The sequence below is a fragment of the Ursus arctos genome, unplaced genomic scaffold (assembly GCF_023065955.2).
Source record: "Ursus arctos isolate Adak ecotype North America unplaced genomic scaffold, UrsArc2.0 scaffold_11, whole genome shotgun sequence".
NCBI classification, from domain to species: domain Eukaryota; kingdom Metazoa; phylum Chordata; class Mammalia; order Carnivora; family Ursidae; genus Ursus; species Ursus arctos.
In genome coordinates, this window is record NW_026622775.1 from 2255057 (window position 1) to 2272371 (window position 17315).

A 17315-nucleotide genomic window follows, 5' to 3' on the forward strand; every position below is an offset into this window, starting at 1 on the left:
TCTGAGAGGTATGAGAGAGGGCACATCTCTGCACCCAAAGTCATTGGGACAGGGTTTGAGAAGAGGAGTGACTCAATGGTTATATGTTTTAACGTTTCTTTTAGGATGATCGTTGTGCGTTTTCATTTGAACAGTCTTAGTACAGTATTCTTTACTCTGCGACAACAGAATGACTGTTTAAAATGGTTTCTAAGTGATCTCCCCAAGATCAGACAGCACAGACTGCTAAGGAGTTCCAGCCTGCCCTCTCTGGCCTGCACGTGCCCCTGGAGGGGCAGCCGTTGCTATCCTTCTCAAGTGCTCGAAGTTGAGCTGGCAGAGATAGAAACAGTCTGCACGTTTCTTCCACAAAACTCGGCTGGAGAGCCAAACATTTCTGTCGGTTGGTTACAAATAAAAAATAAGTCTTTGCCAACTCTGCGGGAGAAGCAAACTCTCGGAGTTTGCCTTTGCTAATTGTCCAAGTCGTGCAGCCGTGCTGTGGTTTCACAAAAGGCAGACACTGCTCAGCTCCAGCCCCAGAACCGTCTCCCGTCTCCGGCTTCTCCGCCCTCCCGTGGAAGCTTTGGCTCGTCCCCGCGGTCACCACCTGCTCGGGCGGAACCCGCGGAGCGCGCACCTACGCCCCGGGTCCTTTCCTTCCCCGGCTCACTCTTTCCTGCCGAGCGCCCTGCGTTCCCTCGCCCAGGCCGGGCTTGCAACTTTCCTCCCAGCCTGGCGCTCGCCCCGCTTGGCTGGCCCTCAAGAGACGCCGCTTCCCTCTGCGCTCCCGCTCCGAAGCTTTCCGCCGAGGGCCAAGCGCCCTCACCCCCGGCTCTGGGCTGGGAGCGCGGCAGGGCGGGCGCACGCGCGCCCCCCCGCCCCCTGCGCCCCTCCCCGCGGGCGGTGCAGCTCCCCCGGCAGCACCTCCCCTCGAGAGGAGGGAGCCAGAGGGGGCTCCCGGCGTCGCGCCGCAGACCTGCTCCGGCTGCGCGCGCGCCGCTCTCTTCCGACAGCAGCTGCAGTCGCCGCGGCGCCCGCACTCCTCCCGGGAGCCGAGGAGACGAGCGCGCCCAGCGCCCCAGCCTGTGCCCCGCGCGCCGCGGCGCTGCCGCCCGCGATTCTCCGCGCGACATGGCTTTCCTCCTGGCGCTGGTGCTCGGCGCCTCGCTCTACCTGCAGGCGGCCGCTGAGTTCGACGTGAGGTGAGTCGGGCCACGGGGCGCCCTCTTCTCTTTCTAGTGCTAATTTCGCCCTCGCAGGGCTGGGGTCCTCTCTCCCCGCCGGGGTGCGCGGCCAGGGAGGCGTCTCCCCGCCCAGAAGTTGGGCCACCGCACGGCGTCCGCGGGAGGAGAACCGTCGAACCGCTCTCGGAAACCAGCGGCCGCCCGAGGCTGGAGGCGCCCTTGCGAGCGCCGGAGGAGGCAGGGGAGGGAGAAGGCTCCTGGAGCCCGGCTCCTTGGTGGGGAGGGCGCGGGCTAGCCTCCTGAGCCGAGGTGAGCGCAGGACGCCCTGGGCCAGGAGGCTCTCGCGTGTGGTTTAGACGGCTCGCTGAGCGGGGCACCTTCCCGTGGCCGGGCCAGATCCCGGCTGGAGCTGTCAGCGCCGCTCGCACAAAGGGTGGGGGCGAAGGAGCGACTGGGCTTCCAGGGAGGACCTGTTTGCCTCCACACTTGGTTTTCCTGAAGCAGGAGGACTCAAAATAAGGGCGGGGAGGGGGGAGCGCTACGTGTGTTTGTGTTTGGGTACGCGCGCACAGCTCCCGAGACCTCGGGCGAGCCGGGCTGCAGCGTGCTCTGACAGGTTCCAACAGCCCTGGGCTCAGTCGCCGCTGTCACTCAGCCGCTCCTCTGGCGGCGGCGCGCGGGATCCGCTCGGGCGAGTGTGTGTGTGTCGGTCAGGAGGGCGTGCTCGGTTTCCCCACCAACGTGCACTTAGAGACCAGACCCGCCCCGAGCGCAGATCGCTGCTGCTGCGCAGGACCCAGGCTGGAGCAGCCGGGAGAGATTTTAACCCGGGTCACGCCGCCGTCCCGTCTTCCTCTTTCAGAGACCCCCACCCCCGCCCTGACCCCGCCAAGTATCCCTCTGCGCAGCCGTAAAGACAGCCGCACCTGTTTTACTTGTAATCTTGGAAAGAATCAATTCCACGATTGATTGGCTTTTTTGTACCTGGAGGGGAACAGGAACCGAGGGGAACCAGTGGAGCGCTGAAGAGGAAAACGCGATCGCTTGTTTACCACCTGGTCGGAGGAAACAGAGTTGGGGGTTATTTTGTACTTTGGGCTTGTGGGCATAAGGGGAGATAAAAGAAACGGGAATTGGAAAGATTAGGAGTGTTTTAAGAAAATGTGGGTAGCGGCCGGAGGCTATTTTATTTTATTAAAGCAATTCTTTGCTCACATTCGGGTATGTTGTGCTTTTCTGGCACACACATTTGCAATACGAAATACATCACATGATTATGCGTAAAATTTTAAGGTAGCTTTAATTTTAAAGCAGCTAATTATAATATTGATCCTCTGGGGCTAAAAAGTCAGGTGGGAATCTAAACAAAGAAACGATTTACCAAATAAGGTGTGAAAGTGGAGCCTGGTGGATAAATTGGTATATTGAAATTGGATACTTTTAGTCCTTATTTATACGAGTGAGGACGATAACATGAATTGTTGATGCAGAAAAGTTTCAAACCACAAGGACACTTGAGAGGTTAGCTGCACCTGAAACTCCTCTTGGTTTTATTTATTCTTGTTTTATTTTTTCTGGAAACATTTTCTGCCAGAGTCATATCTTGGAAAGAGGTCTGTTTCATTTGATTTTTGAGGAAGCTCCCATCTTTCTGCCCCTTTCCAGGGCAGAAATAAAAGGCAGAATTTTTTTCTTTCTGCTTTGACATGTCATATTATTTAATACTTTTGAGTTTATGATAAATCAGTCGAAACTGGTTTTCCCCCAAGTAACAGGTGTGGGTCTTTGAGGAATCTGTTTTATTTCAAGCTTCAGAAACCACCCTGTGAGTCTTAGCCTTGAGAATTCGTGGTTCTAGCTGATGCTATTTCCATTTAAGAAAGGATCTTCCCCTCCCTTTCCCCCTACTCCTGTGTGTAGAGCGTGTGTGTGTTTAACTCTCTGAAATCTGGAATTAGATCACAGCAGAACTATTTTCCAGAAGGTGTTTTATCCTTAAATTTCTGCAGGTATGAAAGAGTTCATCGAAAATTGTTGGGTGTGATTTAAATTTTTTTAAAAAAAGTAATAGGAAGATATTTTTAATTTCAGAAGTGTCTTTATTTATTTTGAATCTTTTTGTTTGGTAGGTGGCCCAGACAAATAGTGTCATCAATTGGCCTGTGTCGTTATGGTGGGAGAATTGACTGCTGCTGGGGCTGGGCCCGCCGGTCCTGGGGACAGTGTCAGCGTGAGTATCATGGCCCAGGGACTTCAGCTCCCTGGGAGGTGCGGCTTTCCACAGTCACACATGGCTTCACTCTGCACATCGGTGGGCTCATTACTGAGCAAGTCTTGTTGGTGTGGTTCTGACGGAATTTTCAGTTCCTGACTCCTTATCCTGCCCCTTTTTCACCTGAGCCAACAGTCTGTAAGGTGCCAGCTTGCTTATTCAGAGAGCCATCCACGAGGCTTACTGTAGCCATCTGTCCCCAGTATCTCCCGCCCCTGTTCTCTCATCGGGCTTTTTCTTTTCTGTGCTCCAGACTCTGAGATGGGGGTAAGATAATGAGTCTAGACTGTATTTACGTTAAACAGACTCTGAACCTTCTAGCACTAATAAAATCCTTACTATACCTGTTGTGGAAAGTGGCCTATTTGTAAACTTCTTTTTTTGAAGTGAGATTGGATTGACCGTGCTCTGAGTGGACCACCCACCGTAATCAAATAACACCTCTGAAAAACATTATTTTGGAGTCCTAGAAGTAGTCAACATCATGTAATAAGTACCAAATCAGAACACTGGTTTTTACCTCTTCCATGGACATTTTAATGGTAGAAATCAGAGCCACATCATGGAAGTTTGAGAAATAATGTTCCCCACAACTTTATGTGGATCTTAAAATTCTAGTGCAGTTCCGCTAGGAGACAGTCCGCAATGATCGAGGGAATTTCTGGGGCATTGTGCTCGGTTGGGGTGCCTGGTGAGATGATGGGAATGAAGTTGGATCCCTTACATCCCAATGTGTTATTGCTCGTGAGAAAGGGTCTCAGAGGAATGAAGAAGTGAAGAAAGCTGGAGCTGGACAGGGCAGAGCCTGCCTTAGAGGTGTGTGGACGGTGAGAGCAATTGGGTAGATTTAAGTCCGGGAAAGCTAGGAATTCCCACAGCTGTTTGTGCATGATATCCGCCCTTAACTTTGCGGAAGAGGGAGAATAACGGTCACGGGTTGACATCCCTGGTTGGTTATGGAAAAGGAAAGGGGATTAACATTTGTCTGTTACCTGTAAGCCACCGGGCCAGACTTTTTGCATGGTGGGGCTATTGTCTCTTTTTATAAGGGGAGATGATGGTAACTCAGTTTCCAGTAGTCAAAAGAACTAGGCAAAGCTGCTGTGCCCGACTGGTTAATTGTTTAAGGGAAAATGGTCCAAAAGAAGAATGGTACCTGGTGGAGTTGTCTTCTGCCAGTTATAGCACCGCGTCAGAAGTATTTGCACAGCTGGAGGCCACGGGTGTGCAATTTGAAGAGCAGTCAGTCTTTGATAATCAAAGAGAGAAGAGAGGACCCTTCTCTTGGCCCAACACACACACTGTTCCCAAATTTAAAAAAGTAGTTTCTTTGCAGGAGTGGAGATCATTTTCTCCTTTGCTGTTTTAATTGGCAGGACACTCCCCAAATGAAGATTGAAGTGCTTTGGGGTGTGCACAGCACCCCAGGCCTACCAGGACCAGGCCGTTCTGGCAGAAGGCCCCGAGCACAGGGGAGCACACCTTGTCTGGAGGCAGAGTGCCAGAGCAGCCGCAGAGGCCGGGGTGCAGGGCTGTGGGAGGACGTGCGCACTCTGCCAGATGTGCGAAAAGAATTCCAAGGATAAAATTCCTCTGTCTCTGAGAGGTTCATCAACTGTGGAATTCCCCAGAAAGAACCTCTCAGAGCTGTTCTGTCTTTTTACATGTAATTAACTTTTCTCTGGTACACACCAGCTGGGTGATTCTGAATTGGAATGATTGAAGGAGCGGAAAGACCTTTCCGAGCTACAGTGGCCGTACTGCAGTTAAACATCCAAGTTCCTAGCAGACTAGCTTTCCCAGCAGAGATGAGACACCATTTTATTATTTTCTATACCTTCATTTTGCTTCTAACAGAATGTAAAGTGGTGAAGTGCAGTATTTGGTAGTATTATCTCTTCTTTCTTTGTATTCCTTGAGAAGCTGAGGAAGCTGTAACAATGGCAAGTCAGTTATTGAAATGGTAATGTTATAAAGACCTGTGTAAGATGATCCTGCACAAATCAGTTTATCTCAACTTAGATTTGGTGAAAGTTTGAGATGCAACGTAGTGGAGGGGAACACGGACTCGAGCTGGACTGCCTGGGTTTAAATTTCAGTTCCATCCCTTATTAGCTGTGTGACCACGAGCAAGTCATTCAGCTGCTCTGTGCTTTATTTTCCTCTTCTCTGAAATGGATATAAAATAGTATAATACCTCATAGGACCGTAAATGAGGTGTAAATGAGTTATTCGTAAAGCACTTAATACAGTTCCTGGCACAGAGTAATGCTACATAGATGTTTGATGGAAGTAAAGAGATATAAATGAATACTGCTTTTGAAAGAGTGTTATGAGATGGGACATACACATGCTATCAGATTCTTTGTTTTCTAGGCATGATGAATGTATTTTTGCATTTTACTGCCAAAATAAAAACAATGATTCTAAGGTTCTCCTTGTTACAATAAAATAAAACACCTTTAAATTAAAAAGAGCCAGGTGGATCTTTACCATTAATATTGTAGATGGCAAAGTTGTAAAAACGAGTTCAAAGATGGATGTTTCCTTGTGTTTTGTTTTTTCAGAATCTCAGATGGTCCAAATGTCTCTTGTCAGCTTAGAGCTCCTCGGTCTTTGTTTTGCTATAAACAGGTAGAGGAATGTAGGGGCCAGAGGTCAGCTCAAAGTAGGAAGAAAAACACCAGAGAGAGTCTTGCTGGGGACAAACGAAAAGCTTCTGATTAGTTTTTAAAGGAAGCTTTTATGAAATTGAAACTTTTGTCACTACATTTATTCAAGGAAAAATGCCTCGGTGTTCATTAACTCTTATACCTGGTAATGGACTACCTATAAAAATTCCAAAGAGCTTCTGGGAAATTTAGTATGAAAATTGATTTTGTCTTTCTGACCCTTAGATCATTTCAGAGTTCTTACCGGTAAGGAGCATTCTCCTTTCCTTAGCAAAGGTCTGGTTCTTGTTTTCTGAATGATTCACTTAGGAATTTTCCCTCAAATTAGCACAGCAAAGCAAAAGGAAGCTATTTCCACCTAGACCCAGAACCTTCCAATTTATCCCTTAGAAGATATGTTAGCGGGGGAGGCCATATCCTTATTATATATATATTTCTATCGTATCTCACGCCCTTGTGCAGTGACCCTTTGGTGTTTAATCCATTTGGTTGAGCATATGCAAGACATTTGGACTCTATTCCTGTGAGTCAAAGAGATGCGCTGACCAAGAACTGCTGCGTTTCATGTTCACTTGCTGCTCCCCTTTCCATGGCCTTGTTTCAAAAGGACAGTTGGCTTGCAGGGAGCTCCTGTTGCTCGCCTGCACTCCTGCTCACAGTGTCTAGCCACAAAGCCGCATTCAGCCGGACTTCTCATCCTTCCCTCGGGGACTGAGGAAGGAAGGATGCTACCCAGACAGGCATCGGAGCTGTCTTCTGCTTCCTGCCCGTGCCACCTGACATTCTATCCCAACATTCCTGCCCGGCTGCGGAAAGCAGGACCTAGTCCAGAAGCAGGCAGCTTGTGTTCTTTTAGAGGTCATACCCTTGCCTTCTTTCTATCCATTGATTCTTTGTTTTATATTCTTTTTTTTTAAGTTTTTATTTAAATTCCAGTTAGTTAACATACAGTGTAATATTAGTTTCAGGTGCCCAATATAGTGATTCAACACTTACATACAACACCCAGTGCTCATCACGAGTGTCCTCCTTAATCCTCATCACCTGTTTCACCCCCCCCCCCATTCTTGACCCAGAAACAGGTCTCTATATATTGAAAATGCAGAACTTGATTTTCTAATTGTCTTGGGCTTTATCTTTATCAACTATTGAGGTGGCTCTTAGTGGTAAAGTGATTTTCTTAATTACAAAACACTGATAGTTACATGTTTACAGCACACGGCACCTTAATTACTCAGATTGTCACAAAATACTAGTTCCTCGTTCTGTAATTTACTCTATTCCTTCACTTTCCCATCATATTAATGGTACACTTCATTTTAATGATTTTAGCAATTTCTCCTACCAAGTGGAGATCTCTGTAAAAAAGATCTCTCAGGGTTTGTGTACTTTATTAAAAACGCACACACACAACAACTGCGTATGCTGTGGAACCAGCCCTTAACTAAAAGCACTATGTAGTTTGGGACATGTGAGCGTCACTAACTTTTATACCTGGTAAGCTGTTTAAAGAGCTTCCTTAATGTACAAAGAGTATAGAGGATCTAAATATTATATTTCTAAATGGTGATTTTCTGTTTACTTACTGATTTGGCTATATATGTGGCTATGACAGTAGTGTCTCTGTTGAAAGCACTTTTTAGAGGTGTGAAGATTAAAATTCAAAATACAACAAGTTCCAGGTTTCAACAAAGCTATTTAGTTTCTGAGTTCTTTGGCTGTCACTAAGCAGTTTGTGGTTTCTAAAGGAAATTATGTAAATGAGGGTGATTTTGTATCATTTTCCCTTAAAACCGGGCAAAATGCAGATGTTCTGATATATTCCTCTGAAAATTTTGGAAAGATGTAAAACCCACCTGGAGGTTGACTTTGCTTTATTAGTTCTAACCTCATTTCCTCCTACCCCCAAAGACTACAACTGTACAATTGTCAGAGAAAGTGAAACTTTTGAATTCTTACCAATGTTATATAAATGTATAGGTTAGTGCAACAGCAGGACGGAGAAGCAGTAATTTATCCTGAAACTACTTTGGAGTTGTTAAATACTTTTGTTGGATAATATATATTACTGGCTCAGGATTGTGGGCCATTGAAAGAAGAGCAAATTGTTAAATTTCTGTATTTCAAATGAAAAGGTTATTAGTTTAAGCAGAGATTTTGATTTTGTAAATGAAACACTTAAATTTCATGTTTCATTCTTTACTTGTATCTGGGTTCAAAAACTTAATCGTGAAAATGGAATGTGATTTATTAATTTTTGCTCCCTATGCTGGTTACTTGTCCCTAGTGACAAAATTCTATAAATTATACCTTTCTTTGATTATTTAGATTTTGAACACTTCTCTTTAAAATAATCAAGAGTAAATGAGAAATGCTGGACTTGGTTTGAAGACCATACGTGGTGTTCCCCCACAGAGAGGTTATTCCTAGGAAATGCCCTTTCCATTTTTAGTCAACACTATGTGACCACCACTGAATGTGAATTAGCATGTTAGAGTTAACCTTCTTTATACCCATACACTCATACCTACTCCAGGAGTAGCTGGGGGTCTCAAGTGGGCGATACTGGCCAGAGCCATGTTTAGGGTGACCAGCAGGTCTTGGGGCAGCTTAATGGAGCTGAGCACACTTCACCGTCTTAGCTTCCTTCTCTATTTTGGCGATGGTAATGCAGATTCTGGTTCTTTTTTTTTTTTCCCCTGCAGGTAGGAATAAAAGCAAGGCAGTGGACAATCTTATAACTACTTTTAGCACAAAACCTGCATCTCCAAATCCTCAGGAAGTGAAGTTTTTGATTAAGATTATTCAACTACCACTTTCCGTGAAAAGCTTATTTAAGAACAGCATGTACTTTCAGTAACTTCAAGTGGTCTTGGAATGCAGATTCCAAACTAAAATCAATGTTGAAGAAGTGTGACCTTTTCAAACACGTAGTTTTTGAGTATCTGTAGTCTTGAAAGTTGAGTTTCACAGATATTACTTTGTTCCTTCATCTTTTCTCCTGTTGGAACTGTTCTTTATCTAATACTTTTAAGGTCTACTCATTTCCTAAAATCCCCTCATAAAGTTAATCTGGGAAGGTCTTAACCTCTGTGGATTAGAAATGTTAGTACTTCCTAAACTGGGAGGTCAGGTCACAGAGGGGAGACACCCCGTCGCTGCAAGGTCAGCCGCTAGATCTGCCTTCAAATACGGCCACAGAGATGTGCTGCTGCAGAAAGTACACGGACGCACCGTACTCCCTGCTACCAGTGAGGCACTTCTGGCCCCAGAAGCAACACTGTATTTCTCCTTGAAAACTTTCGGATAAGCTTTGGAAAAACATAGGTGTGGTTTTCCTCCCTTAGTCCCTCTTATAGCAAATGTAATAGACAGCATTTTTGAAGGGTACTTTTTATCTGTTGAATTCATGTTCTTTGCCTCTTGAGTCCATTGAACTCAACTGCATGCTTTTATTTTTTTAATTTTTAATAATAATTTTTTATTATGTTAGTCACCATACAGTGCATCCCTAGTTTTTGATGTAAAGTTCCATGATTCATGACTTGCGTGTAACACCCAGTGCACCATGCAATACGTGCCCTCCTTACTACCCATCACCAGCCTAGCCCATTCCCCCACCCCCCCTCCCCTCTGAAGCCTCAGTTTGTTTCTCAGAGTCCATAGTCTCTGTTTACCCCCCTTTCATTCTTCCCTTCTTTCTCCTACTGATCTTCCTAGTTCTTATGTTCCATAGATGAGAGAAACCATATGATAATTGTCTTTCTCTGCTTGACTTACTTTGCTTAGCGTTATCTCCTCCAGTCCCATCCATGTTGCAGCAAACGTTGAGAACTCGTTCTTTTTCAACTGGATGCTTTTAAAGCGATAGTCTGGCAATGTTGAGTGATTGCATGCAGCCTCCCTCAATGAGTAATGGAAGATACTCATCATGGGGGCTGGGCCTACATCATGAAGGAGATGAAAGGGAAGGAGAGGGGGGTTCTGATGGCCTAATCCTCACTACTCCCCCCTCTTTCCTCACCACCACACACAGATATTTTCACCCCTTCCCCACCAATTTGATGCAGGTTTAAATTTTTTTCCCATCAATCTTTTAAAAATATTTACGTTGTAAGAGAAAATGCGTTTATTTCTTCAGATATCCCTCCTCAGAGCAATGAATATTATCAGCTTTTTGTGTAACTTTCAGAAAGATTTTACATACTTATGGGCAAATTTCTGTATCTTCTCTACCCTATCTCTTTTATACAAATGGAAGGTATACTGTATACATTGTTTTGTACCTTGCCTCTTTTCCTTAACAATGTATCTTGGAAAGCTTTCTTTATCATCAGTACACGAAGAGCCTGCTCACGTTTTTTTTTTTGTTTTTTTTTTTTTTTTTAATGGATTTGTAGTATTCCATTGCATGGCTGTACCATCATTTATTAATCAGTTTCTTATCGACGGGCATTTGTGTTGATTCTAATCTTTTACTAATACAGACAATTCTAAAATAAGTAACCTTGAAATATACAGTGAAGAAATATTGTTTTAGATGTGTTCTAGTATTTCTGCAAGATAACTTTTTATGTGTGAACAAATGGCGTATACATTTGTGGTTTTGACCAACTGGCCAGTGTTACTTACTTGGTAGTGGATAGTAATGGAAAAAACTGGATTGGAGTGCTGACGTAAAGCCCTGGCAATTCCATATCCAGAGTGTGATGCTTGATTCTAGGATACTCTGATCCCTACCCTTTCCCCCAAAGCCCCTCTGGTAGGTCAGTGAAGGACCTTTAACCCCCTTTCCATCTATTTCCTCTTGGCCCAGAGGCAACTAGCTGATATTGGGAATGTGGTTTGTCCATTAGCCAGGATTTCCACCTGGCATCCGGCCAATCAGCTGTGTGGTTTTTATGGATGTGAGGTCCTTTTTAGTTGTAAGGAAGATTTACACATTCTTTTAGGAATTGCTTAATTCATTGACCTTTTATTTATAAGTCAGTCATAATTTTTATCACCTTGTTTAGAGGATTTTCTTTTTTATTTTTAGGGAGGATTATGTAGAATTTTGATATCTGAATAAAGTTTTTTTGGGAGACCTGTTATGATAAAATGTTTTCAGGAAATATTAAAATATTGTTGTGTCAAAATACTTTAATAAAGTGACTTTAAAACCGTAGGGGCATACCTTTTCCATTAGTAATTCTAATCTTTATCTTAATTATGTATTAAAATCATTTTATTTAACAAAATAACTGAATGCTTAAGGGAAAAATTAAAATACTTGAAGAGAGAGAGAAGGTAGTGAAGGTAAGTCTTTCTGACTTCCCTGTTTTCCTGACACCTAGTTCCAAGCCCCAGGAACTGTTTCCTATTGATCTTTGCAGATTTGTAAGCATTTGCAAAATTATCCTTGTTTATAAATTGATAGCATAAGGCAAGAACTATTCTGTACCTTCTTTTTTCATATATTACATTTTAGAGGCCAGTCCTTACCAGTTCATGTACACTTGACTCATCCTTTTAAATGGCTGTATAGTGTATCATTGTATGGCTATACCTAATTAATGTAAAAATCCCTATTTATGCATATTTAGGTGATTTTCAGTATTTTGGTTTTATGAAATATGCTGCAGTCAATACCTTTCCATATTCATCATTACTGTTATATACATTTAGATGTGGGAGAGTTATAGGGACATCCTATTTTTATGTAAGTACAGTAATTGAAGAATTCATTTTATTTTTATAAATCATCTTCTATAAAATATGTCAAAGGAGATTAAATCATGGATAATATTACACAGTGGAAACCTTCTGTTCGGCCACTTTTTGTGATTCCTTGAGAAGACAGTTTAAAAGAGAAATAGAATTTGTTTCTTCATTTCTATTTGTTTATCTTCTACTTTGGGGAAGGATATGAAGTGGCTTTCAGGAATGCATGCAACAAAGTAGGAAAACAGAATTAACAAGGGCTGGGGGAGGGGAAAAAGGATATAATAAAAGGTAAGATATCAGGAGGAGAGTTATTAACATGCAGATATGTCAGGCGTAGGATCCTAAGTATGTCTTATAATTTGGCTGGCAGCTTCTGGTAGCCAGCGGAAAAAGAAAAGTGTTATTGCTCCTATAATTCATGGTGTTTGTTGGGGGAAAATCAGACCAGTTATTTGGGGGAAATTATGGCTTTTCTCACATGCAGTTCTGAAAGAAGACTTTCATGCTGTCCTTCACCGCGTAGGAGTGAATGGTGGAGTAGAAGGGGCCACGGCAACGTTTCTGTCATGAAGCTGGTGGTGGTTGTACGAAGCTATTTCGTAGGGGATGCTCTGATCTAAGAGGAGGCCCCCTACTCTAAAAGTGCAGTTCATGGGAAGTTGAAGAAGCATTATGTACACACTCAGCTTTCTGATAGCTCAGCTCAATCCAGCCCAGAACAGCTATGATTTGTGAACTCTGCAGGGCTCTGTGGACAATTCCAGGTTAGAAAAGACAGTTTTGAATTACGACCGCTAACAACGCCCTGAAGTTTGCTGTATAATTAAAGTCTACCCCATACCTTTCTCTCTCCCCCTCCCCCTCTCTCCCTTTATCTTTCCTTCCTTCCTCCCTATGTATTTTACACATCAGTCAGCAGTTGGTAGAGTCGGTATCCAGAGGCATTGTGAATGGAGTGGAGATAGATGTCTCCTATGATCCAGCATAAGGAGGTTCTGCAAATAAATCAGTGGGAGAATTTTTTTATATCAACTTTATATTTTGAGTTACTTTTGTATTCATTGGCTATCAGTATAAAAGCTCATCACCATTTTGCTCTGGTCTCACTCATCTCTAAGCAGATTACAGCTTGGGATAAGACAGGAGGCACAAACATCGCTTCCAGGCATCCTTTACCCCACTTGAGCTGTTACAGGAAATAGGGCCAGTGAACCCAGGAACAACAGACTCCTTGACCAGTGCTCGTTTCCCCAAAGCTCTGGATTGTCACAGATATGCAGAGGGGCCCAAATGACCCTTAGTTGTTATCCCAGTTCTCCTGGATCTCATGAAGGGCTGCTTTAAATAAGCCACTTAGGCCTGAATAGACTCAAAGCAAAATCTGTAGTAAGTATTCTGCATGTTCCTAACCAGACTCAGACTTAACTGCTTTTCACTGGGGTGAGAGGAAGCACTGATTCTCCTGCCGTCATGAAGCCCCAGGGGCAATGGAACCTGAAACCCTGACACACACATGTCCTCAGAGAATCTCTCTCTCGAAGGAAGATAGCTCAGTGTGTGTCCTGAGAGGGCACCAATCCAGTAAGTACCCCATTTCCTTGGGAGAAGCAGAGAAAGGGGCTTTGAATGCCTTTCCTCAGACATCTGTACCAACCAGAACTCGAACCAATCCGAGAATTGTTACGCTGTGTCAGGCAACCTAGAAGGGAGCTAAGGAGCTTGCGTTGCTAGAGCCAAGAACTATTTTTTCATGGGGACAAATAAATGATCAGTTATCAAAGATAACAGAATGCAGCCGAAATAAGTTGGCTTGAAAAAATTGCAAAGTGGCATCAGTCACTACAACCATAGAAAAATACTAGTAGCATAGCCTAATGTGATTGACAGCACAAGCTTGGGAATCTCCCAGGGCAAATTAGTTGTAAAATTTACACCCAGTTACTAAAAATTGATTTGTTACAAAGTATAGAGTTCAGTTAAATAATATCGAATTAAATAAATTTTACATTTTAATGCTGTAAAGCTTTTCAGTTTTCTGATTTTACCACTTAATTAATAGTAGTGCATAATTAAAGAGGTAATTATGGTCATAATAGATTTTCTAATAAAGCATAAAGGAATACATTAAAGCCCAAATAGGGTAAACTTTTATTATGTGCGATAAAATAGTGACAGATATCTATGTGTTCATTCCATACTCTTTCATGGGTTCAACAATTTTAGTTCTTAGTCTAATAAAATAATGTTAAGTGAGGAGGAAAAAGATATGAATATGAATGGGCAAAACCAGTTTCTTAGCTTTAGAATTTGTTGACTTTGGAGGAAAAAAAACTTTTTCTGGTTATATTTTATGAGAGACCCTCATTTTCTGCCAAACACTAACTAAAGGTTGGAGAGACATCCTTGCTACGTACTAGATGTCAGGGGAGAGCCAGTTTGAGACTAAGGATTTGCCGTCAGTTATTTACATGTGGATAACCTAGAGTCAATTAAATTTTGAAACTGAACACTTCATTTGGTCAGTATCTTTTTAACCATTCTGTAGATTAATGATATAAATTCTCCAGAACCGACATGTTTTCCTATTGTAACACCATCAGATCAAAAGGTGAGCGTTGCCTTGTACAGATATTATTGATTTATGCTGAGATTTTAGGAAATACATCATCATGGTTTAAATTTGTACTGATGTACACAAAGAAGCAATTGGAAATTTCTGGATTTATGCTTACTTTGCCAAAAATAGTGTTGTTTTTCAAAAATCTTTAGCCTTATTTTCGTACGTTTGAGTTCTCGAACTCAGTTTCTAGCAAAGATCCCTAAATGGTCAAAGGTATGTGTTGCTCCATTTACAGAAACTAATTCCGCAGATACACTATCCAAATATAAGCTTCCTGCCACCTAAAATATTTTTCTAAAGCCTTTGGTACGCCTACTTTATTTCAGTGTTAAGATTTGTAGGTACTTAGTAATTACCTGCCAAATGTTTGCATACCAACAAATAGCAAATAAAAAAACACAAATTGCAGCTCACACTTAGCCGTACTTTTTTTTTTTTTAACATGCATGAGGATTTAGAGCTGATTTTATATAATATACACTTACTATGGTAATAGTTTCTACTGGATAAATTGCCCCCTGTTCACATGATTACATAAATATTTCATGGTGTTTCACACAGATAATGGTGGTTTCAAAGTCCTTCATCCCTGGGATTGAGTTTTATTTTTTTTAATTTATTTTTGGATTGAGTTTTAAAATCATCAATGAATTAAAAGATTCATCATATCTTGGTGTCTATGGCCAAGAATTAAGACATTTCCATGTACAGTTTTTCCCAACTAAGGCAGAATTATTATTTCTTTTTGAAACTATTTGGGGAACTGGAGGGAAACTATAAAGAAATGATTTATAGAGGTGTTAAATGTTCTGTTCTCGAATCTTCGGTTGGATTCTGATGAATTCTGTGGCTCTAATACTTAAGAAGTAGTGGTCTGAAAGTTGGGATCATCCAAATTACTTAAAATGCTATAAATGGGACCTGTTGTCTTGGATGTTGGTGTCTTAAATGTCTGGCATTGGATGGTTGTCTATGAATAGTTTGCCAGGCTAATAATAAACTTTTTTGACAATGAGAAATAGAGGGTGAAATTTAAGGTTGGGGTGGGGAGAAATTTTTAGAGCTACTACTTTTTCTAGCTGCAGATTAGGGGTGAGAGGTAGAAGGACAGTGTCAGGCAGAACCTTTCCCTTTCATGCATGTGCCTGGCGTTTGTCACCTGTGAAAATTTGCATGTGTCCTACTGTGCTCTTTGCTTAAGAGGCTTGTGTGACTCCTGTCTGGGTCCTCTGGTAATTTTGCCTTCTTAGTCTGGGGCATTTCATTATTTCCTTCCAAAGGTTATGCTTGGCCTAACATTTGGGCATTTTATAATTAAATTTACAGTAAACTATATACTAGAAGATAGGCATACCTTTGGATAACAGATGGGCCCAGTTCCTTAGGGCTTTCTATCCCTCATTTTTTTAAATGTCCAAAACCCAGGATTGATTTCAAATCATAAACCTGTGTTTTGCAGGCTAGAAAAAACTAATCTCCAAATAGTTTAGTTTCTCTAGATTATATTAGTCACAATTTCATAAAATCATCAGAGCGCTTATTATTTTTAACCATGCCTGGTATCACTGAGAACCCTCCGCAAAGTGTGTAGTATCAACATTCAGATGAACTGAAGCAGTGGTTCTGGGGCAAGTCACAGGAGAGAGTTCTAGGCTCGTAAACCGTAGTGGCTTTGCTGTCAACATTGCCTGTGTTACTGCTGCGGCTCTTTCCAGTGTTTGTGAGAAACAGACTATCAGGGGAGGATGGGGCAGATGTTTCTATATTCTCTGCTGCTAATGAAGCCTATTTTAGTGCTTCTCACCATAAAAAATACGTATAGGGCATTTATTTGGGGCAGCTTTCACAAAAATTGTGGTGACCACTGCCTGTGAAAATTTCCTTATGCATCAGTAGAGAATAGACCCCAGAAGCTTCCTGGAAATAATCTACTCTGGGTTTAACATTGCTTTGATTTAAAATGCAGTTTTGTATAGTTTTAAAATGCAAATTTAAAAATAGGAGACATGGGCTAAAATTTCATGCTAGAAATCTTATTTAATGGATATACATATTGACACCATAAAATTTACTAAATCTCTGTGTGTCAAGGCTGATTTATATGAAGTAGGAGAAATGTGACCTAACTTTAAGATATTATAAGACAAAAATAAACTATACAAAACTGTTTGGCTGCTTAGTACTAATATAACTAGTTAGAAAATAATGATGTTTGCTATTCTTTTTGTTTACCTTTATTTAAAATCATTTAATATATTTTTCTTGATAAATTAGATTACTCAAAATTGGCAACTAAAGAGTATTAAAGAAACGGTATCCTTTTATAGTTTTCCCTTTTAATACATAACCATAACCATAAGCAGTTTTCCTTAATATGTGATCCAGAATGTAATTTGCAATTTATGCTTTGATTTATTTTCAGCTTTTTGCTAAGATTGTACCTGATACATTTCATTATTCTGTTTTAAGAAATGTATCAACATCAAGATACGGTGAGTTCTTTTAAAAGTTAACAACATCAACAATGATAGATACAAAACACTAATTTGTTATGAACCTAACCAACGTGGAAAAAACCCTCTAACAAGCAGATATATATATATATATGTATATATAACAATATGTGTGCCTTTAAAAATACAGAACAATCATTCTGGATCAATAGTTAAATTATTACTTTAATTGAATCAATTTGGTCTTGGAATATTTCTCTTCTGCTATTACCCCAAAGAAGGCTCCATTCTCCTAATTTTAATTTATGCAAGTAAATGTACAAATCAAAAGTAAAAGTGAATATTTTATGCTTTAATTCACAGAGAAGTAATAAATCATCTTTTCCCTTACCTCTAGGACCTCTAGGCTGGTCAAACCCTAACCAT

The 17315-nt window shown here is 41.8% G+C and overlaps 1 protein-coding gene across 5 annotated transcripts in view; it reads left to right on the plus strand.

The window, feature by feature from the left end:
* Window positions 1-894: 894 nt before the first annotated feature.
* The window catches only part of NPNT (nephronectin), a 79614-nt gene continuing 63193 nt past the window's right edge, over window positions 895-17315 (plus strand). For 2 of the 5 annotated variants that reach the window (XM_026499127.4, XM_026499126.4), the window contains exons 1-2: window positions 903-1184; window positions 3296-3396. In XM_026499127.4, the coding sequence (XP_026354912.2) occupies window positions 1114-1184; window positions 3296-3396 (172 nt within the window). In that variant the 5' untranslated portion in view covers window positions 903-1113. Of the gene's footprint in view, window positions 1185-3295; window positions 3397-17315 lie in introns of all 5 variants that reach the window. The other 3 variants (XM_026499125.4, XM_026499130.4, XM_026499128.4) reach the window with 3 other exon arrangements.